General features: G+C 37.3%; 1 protein-coding gene across 2 annotated transcripts; it reads right to left on the bottom strand.

Moving 5' to 3' along the window:
- Positions 1–2,294: 2,294 nt before the first annotated feature.
- On the bottom strand, positions 2,295–6,945 carry LOC104231630 (polyadenylate-binding protein 2-like). 2 transcript variants are annotated; one of them, XM_009784653.2, is made up of 9 exons: positions 6,341–6,945; positions 5,262–5,380; positions 4,230–4,886; positions 4,073–4,150; positions 3,903–3,992; positions 3,460–3,606; positions 3,114–3,290; positions 2,816–3,019; positions 2,295–2,742 (listed from the first exon to the last, which is right to left on the bottom strand). In XM_009784653.2, the coding sequence occupies exons 1-9, from the start codon at positions 6,615–6,617 to the stop codon at positions 2,506–2,508; spliced, it is 1,986 nt and encodes a 661-aa protein (XP_009782955.1). In that variant the 5' UTR covers positions 6,618–6,945; the 3' UTR covers positions 2,295–2,505. The 2 variants fall into 2 exon arrangements, with proteins under 2 accessions (XP_009782955.1, XP_009782956.1); XM_009784654.2 differs by having other exon boundaries at positions 3,460–3,597.
- Positions 6,946–7,145: the final 200 nt, after the last annotated feature.

Below are 7,145 nucleotides of genomic sequence, written 5' to 3'. Positions count from 1 at the left end.
ATATATATTAAAGACCCTAATCAATATAAAATATAAGTATATAAAAGCAATAATATTGGTAAGAACATATCTGCTTACAAGTTACATGTTTGAAAAACATTATCAATTATTGAGAAAATAACAATTTAGGTAATTTTCTATTATGTCAACTTTATTATATGAATAAAAATATAAATAAATCTACGAACTAGAGATCATATAATATTGGTATATTACAAAAAATTTATACCTTATAAAAAAAGTGCTTGAATCTGGTGGATTAGCCTTGTTATTTCAATGAGTAATAGGAGTTAGGAGACGAAGAAAAGAAAAAACAACGGAAGAAAATAAAAAGAGATCTATTTATAGTAGATGAGTAATAGGAGTTAGTAGAGAAATTATTCCAAATAGGTCCAAATAGGAATAAGAGAGAACAAAAATAAGGTAAAATAAAAAGAGAAGAAAGGAATGGTAGAGATAAAAAGTAAAAGCTAAATTAGAAAAGGATAATTCAGAAAATATAATCTTATGGTAAGGGTATTTTTATTTTGAAAAAATTAATTTTATGCTTTTGCTTCTTGGAAGAAGCTATAATTTGTAGCTTCTTCCTAAAAATGGAAAAACTGCTTCTAATGCTGAAAAACACTTATTTGTTTTAGCCAAACACCTCATATTTTCAAATAAGTACTATATTTTTGACAAAAAAAAAAATAAATACTATTAACTTCATAGAAACTTGGTCAAACAAACTCTAAGTAATAAAAATGTATATTGCTATTATGGTTTAACGTGCATATTTGAGTTGTTGTTTAGCATTTATTTATTTATTTATATACTCCATTTGTGTTTGCTCCCCATGAATGCCTACTATGGATTTTTGAAGTATTTTCTTCTAATCTTTTTTTATGTAACTTAACCAAGGTTAATTTGAGAACAGTGAATACAAAAATGCATGACAAATGTTGAATTTAGGGACCACCTGGAGTGGTTGCCTCATTTAAAAGTCTAAATTGTTAAAGTTGATATACTTCTGTTTTATAATTACTAATATATTCTCCTTTTTGGTCCGTGCCAAAAAGAATGACACATTTTCTTATTTGGAAACAATTTACCTTTATGCAATGATTTATAGCCACACAAAATATATGTGTCTTATTTTACACCACAAGTTCAAAAGTCTTCTCTCTTTTCTTAAACTCTGTATCCAGTCAAATGGGTTCACATAAGTTGAAACGGAGGGAGTATGTCATAACCAGCTTGTGCTTGCTCTAATATAATATCGAATTCATCTAAAATTTTAATTAGTTTTTTTATTTAGTTAATTATTTCATAACATGTGTCACCTTTTAGTAATTAGCAATACCATGTGTGGTTAAGTCCTTTTATTAAAATAAAGACATGGAAATATAGTACAAGAACCAAAGGCTCCTTATATAAAAGAGTCAGCACATCCTCAAATTGCTTCAACGAGTCAGAACATTTACTCAGATGATGATTCCGACTAATGTCCATTTAGAAAGAAAAAAAAAAAGGTGGAGATCCCAGCAGAAAGTTAACAACAAACAGAGTTTCTTTTCTAACAACAAACAGAGGTTAAGTTTGGCCAACTAGCTTTCATAAAGAAACTTCCCCGTATAGAAAAGTGTGCGAGTTCTCGGTTCTGCCTAGCACAATTGGTGAACGGGAAAATACCACGGCTCAAGGCTCTTATGGTGAAATTCCTTTTTCTCCATATTCATGTGATTCCGACTTATGATGGATAAATATGACCGTCCCTCTCGGATTTCTCCTCTCTTTTTGTTTTGAGGAACCCAATCAAGTTCTGACCTATGCGCACTAAGCAGATTATTTATTAATGTCACAAAAATGTTATAACATAAAAAGTGAAGCACTCTGCTAAACCATACCTCAATGACATACTTTGATCACTTTGACCTAGAAATGAATCACGATAACAGGATATACGACTTCCCAAGTAGACTAAAGGGAATCAAGTTGCGAAATCCGTCCTCCATAAACTTATACATACTAATTACTTGATTAAGACGAAGAAGAAGAAGAAGAATAAGATTAAAACAGGCGATGCTCCAAATTCCAGCTCTCCCCACATTAAGTAAACCTTACTGCAAGTTTTAAGCTTTCATGACATAAATATACTTAACAAACTTGCTGTGTATGAATTTTATTTCCTAGTTAGAGGGGGTGAGGGGAAGAGTAGTAGATAAAGCTTAAGCACAGCTTCCTGAGCAACTTCACCTACATGCAACTCCCAAAATGAAGCCACCAATGCAAAGGAAAGTAGCGCAAGCAGGACGAAATAAAATCTCTGGACCACATAACATAAAAGCATAATCTTAAGAATCCAAAAATAATCTCATACTCTAGACAAAACATCCCGAGAAAACCCTAGCAGTATTCCCAAAACTCATCCCTGCAAAATCTGTTTATACCATCCTCTCAAAACAGAGGAGATGATTCATCAAAAAAAAACCGCATTAAGCAGTCAATTGGACCACGTTGAATCACTCAAGAAACAAGGTTGTCATTGAGGGAAAGTGAGGCAAGTTGGTCAGCCGGGCTGGCAGTCTGCTGAACATTCCTCAGAACTTCCATAGCCTCAGCAACTTTAGCCTTCAAAGCCTCTGGTGATTCAAGCAGATGTAAAACCTCAGTCTGATCCATTTCAAGAAGCATGCCTGTAACCTTTGCTGCATGCTCGTGCTCCAGCTGATCAACAAGTGGGTACAAACTTTCACCCAACATCTGCCAAGAGAACGAGAGCATTAAATCACTAGTTCAGTCACCAATAAATAACCTGTAATGTCAATTAACTCACCGTCCTCTGCTGTTCAGGTGGTGCATTTGCAAGGGCAGAAGCCAATGTTGAAATTGGCATGGGCTGTCCCATTGCAGAATCACGAGGAAGCATGCCACCCATGTCATATGGAACAGAAAGCATACCCCCAGGAACGCCTGGCATTGGCCCCTCTGGTCCATTACGCCCTGGTGGATAGCGGTACATTCTTCCCCTTGGGAGCATCTGCAGAATGAGTCTTCCATCATTAGCTTACCAGTCTTAAAAAAAATATATAACTGGATAACCAAAAAACTGCAGAGAGGAAGCAAAATTTAACCTGCTGCTGCATCAAGGGCATAGGCTGTTGAGTTTGTTGCACAGGCCCTGCTCCTCGTCGACCACCTGGACGCTGGCCCTGTTGTCCTTGTTGGACTAAGGGCATGAAGAAGTTCGGCATAGGAGCTCCTCCAGGACGCATTCCAGGAACAAGCTGTTGTTGATAGCCAAACCCAGCCTGGAAAATAAGATTATGGATCAGCAATAAACCCATTTCAATACATTTGAAGCAATTTTCCAACATCATGCGCAGCCATTTACAATTTTAACACGCATTAACCCACCCACATGCATTACTGAGTGTTCCAAATAAATAGACCACTATGGAGAAGAATTAACATGGTTACCTGGGGAGGAATCATAGCAGGGGGGCCTTGCCCATAAAATAGTTGCTGTCCAATCCCAGGAGCACCAGGAGGGTAGATTGGCATGCGAGGAGCAAGTGATGGGGGCATTGCCACTGGTCGCAGTTGTGAAAATTGTGCCTGTGCCAACTAGTGCATTGATCAATATACATTACTAGGTAACTGTTTCAGCAGATCAAAATTTATCAGCAACACAGGCTTAAAACGTTAAACCACCTTGAAATATTACATTAGACAGACTAAACCGTTAAGCCACCTTGAATCATACAATAGTCAAACTAACTCTAGATGTCCTTTGAGCATGTAAAACTAAAGCCAAGAGCCGAATCTACTGATAAAGTATTCCACGTTTTACTTAACAATTTAAAGCAGCATGATGCAAAAACCTTTCAGCAGTGCCACATCGTTTGGCTATTAATTATTACCTGCAACTTTGCTCTTCTCTCCTCTTTCCGCTGTGCCAGTGCAACATAGAGTGGCTTGCTAACTATCATTTTCCCATTCATCTCAGAAAGCTTAAAAAGAAAAAAAGAGAAGAGTTACAACTTAATGAGTACAATGTACTAAAAAGACTTGACATATAAGTATTACGTACAGCTCTAGAAGCGTCTTCGGAAGTGGAGAAGGCAACAAATCCAGATCCCCTGCTGACTCCACTTGGATCCCGCATAACCTGCGACACAAGAACAGAACATCTAAGCAAAATGAATGGATGCAGTGACCTAAAAGTTCATCCACAAGAAATTGTATACCTTGCATGAAGTTATCGTACCGAACTCTGAAAAAAGTTCCTTGAGCTTCTCATCATCAATGGTGTCATCCAAATTTTTTACATACAAGTTAAGACCTTGGTATTTATCAACCGCCTCCTTGGCAGTCTGCTCAAACTTGCTTTTCAATTCTTGCTCTCTTTCAGATTTCTTCTGTGCTTTCCCAACATACCACTCTTTGTCATCAAATTTCTTTCCATTTAAGGATTCAACAGCCTTAGCAGCATCCTCTGCAGTTTCAAAGTTGACGAACCCAAAACACTTGGATTTTCCATCTGCATCTCTCATCACTACTGCACTAGTAATGTTCCCAAACTCACCAAAAACTTTCTTCAGTTCATCATCAGTCGTAGAGTCTGCCAAATTTTTGACATAGACATTTTGGAATTTTGTCGTGCCAGTTCCAGATTCTCTTTCCTGTTTGCGGAGAAAATGCCCAACATATACTTGCTTATCATTCATGAGCATACCGTTTAACTTATCTATGGCGCCTTGAGAAGATTCTTCATTGTCATATTGCACAAAACCATAACCCTTTGACTGGCCATTAGAATCAGTAGCTATCTTGCAAGAAAGAATGTTGCCAAAGCTTGAAAATGTGTCATGTAAAGCTTTGTTGTCAATTGACTTGTCCAAGTTCTGTGTAAATAATTCAAACAAATGCATAAGAAACAAAAATTAAAAAGACAACCAGCAGAAAACTGCACACCAGTTGGCCGGACCAAAACTTTTCAAAATTGGAGAAAGATCATATCAGTGGCTGGGTGCTTCAGCGGAAGCTGATGTGAGCATCATTCACTTGCTTCCATGATACAGATCTAATTATTTAAGTGAAGCAGTGACACCAACACTGCAGATGAAAGAAAGAACCAATCCTATTTCTCACTATAGCTATGTGTCTGGCATATATGCTATGAATAGGAGCGAACAGGAGAAGCTAGCAGATTCAGAAAAGAACATTGAACTTGAAATGACAAATCACATCATACAAGATTCAGGTTTTAGCTATAATACCTTGATAAATATATTTGCTGATCCACTCTTGCGAAGAGTGGGATCCCTATGAGAGTACATCACCCTGATGGACTTTCCATTAACAGGAGTGAAGTTCAACATCTCCATTGCCCTTGAAGCTGTGACAAAATAGATCAAAAAACATTAAAAACCAAACAGCAATGCAGATGACCGAAAACATAGGCACATGACATTATTTCAAGTTAAACAGAATATTAAACTTAACCAGTTTTATCAAAATTGTGCTGCACCCTTGTCCGAAAATGAGTAAGTTATATATGCAACACCATATGTAGACTTAAGCTCCCAACACTGCCTCATCATGATGAACTAAAGATACTCAAGAAAAACATTTTACGGGCAAACCCACATGAACTGAAATTTTTGTTTAAAAAGCAAGGGCAAATGACAAGAAGCAAATTACCGTTGCCTTTTGGATCGAAAGAGTTCCCCAAGAATTTAAATCAATCCAAACAGACAGATCACTCTTTATACAGCAATTAAAAAGGTGCAAAACCACACTGCTTTAACAATTTTACAAGCATTTTCACTACCACTCTCATAGAGTGGCCAAGAAAGTGGAGCAAAGCAAGTGACAACTTGAAGTACATTGCACATCCCACATTACTGCTAAGAGTGTTAAATCAAAGATACATTCAAAGAGAAAAAAATAATGTAGGTGCTTGAATCACTTGCAAGCATATCCAAAATAGTAATTTCAGTAAATGTGAGGTAATACTTTCACTCTTCCACAACTTCCCATAATATACTTAATATCCCATTATTACTATTATTATTTTCTTTTAGGAAGATCTCTATAGATAGAGACAAAATCAGATGCCGAATGGCAGGCATTTCAAAAATGAAAATGAATTAATTTTTACCAGCGCATATTATAGCTATCCACACTAATCTTCGAAATGGCTCATTAAACTTTGACATTACTGGATTTATCAACATGCATTCACACTGTAAAAGATATCAAATTTTATATTCATGAAAAATGACTGTTGTTAACATGCAATCCGCACTATTAAAGATAACAAATTTATAAATTCATGACAGAAAGGACTACTAACCATCATTAGGGTTGCTGTAGTTAACATAACCATAACCAAGGGATCTCCTAGTACTCAGGTCCCTACAAACCCTAACCGAAACAACCTGACCGACTTGGTTGAACAGATCGTACAGCTGCGAATCCGTCACGTTAAAGTCCAAGTCCCCTACGTACAGTGACGTCGACGCTAAACCACCTGGGGCAGCTACGGCGGCGGCGCCACCAACAGCAGCAGTAGCCGCCACACCATTTCCTCCCGCCACTGGACTCTGATGCTGAACCTGAATCTGTGCCATAACTAACCTCAGAACCTTCTAGAACAACAACAAAAATTAGAACTTTTTCGAAGCTTCCAGAACCAAAAAGCTCCCTTCCTTTTTTTTCTTTTTTAGTTCCCTCTCCTCTTGTTATTATTAAGGAGAAAAACTAGAGAGGAAAAAGTAAGCGAAAATGTAGGGATTTTTTTGTTTTTGAGATGTAAAAATAGAGGAGAGGGAAGGGTAAAATGGAGATAGAAATCAGAGAGAAAAATGAAGAGAAAATTTTTCGATTTTTTAGGGTTGAGGGAGGGCAGAGAAAACTGCACCGCAACAGGCGATTGATGAAACTGTGAGGTTTATATATGCGGCGATTCTTCTGAGAAACCCTAACTTTGTATGAGAGGAATAAATCACGACCGTTGGTTTGATACTTACGATGATCAAAGGTTCGGGGATTTTTTTGGACCGGAACTTTTCAACTAGACCGGTTTACGAGAACAGGACCACGTGCTTTCGAAAGGAAAAATTCGGGCCACGTGCGCACTGAGTACGAGAGTCTCTGGG

The sequence above is a fragment of the Nicotiana sylvestris genome, chromosome 10, assembly GCF_000393655.2.
Source record: "Nicotiana sylvestris chromosome 10, ASM39365v2, whole genome shotgun sequence".
Lineage (NCBI taxonomy): Eukaryota > Viridiplantae > Streptophyta > Magnoliopsida > Solanales > Solanaceae > Nicotiana > Nicotiana sylvestris.
Note: the sequence above shows the minus strand (reverse complement) of the source record. Positions and strands in the feature narration are given on the sequence as shown.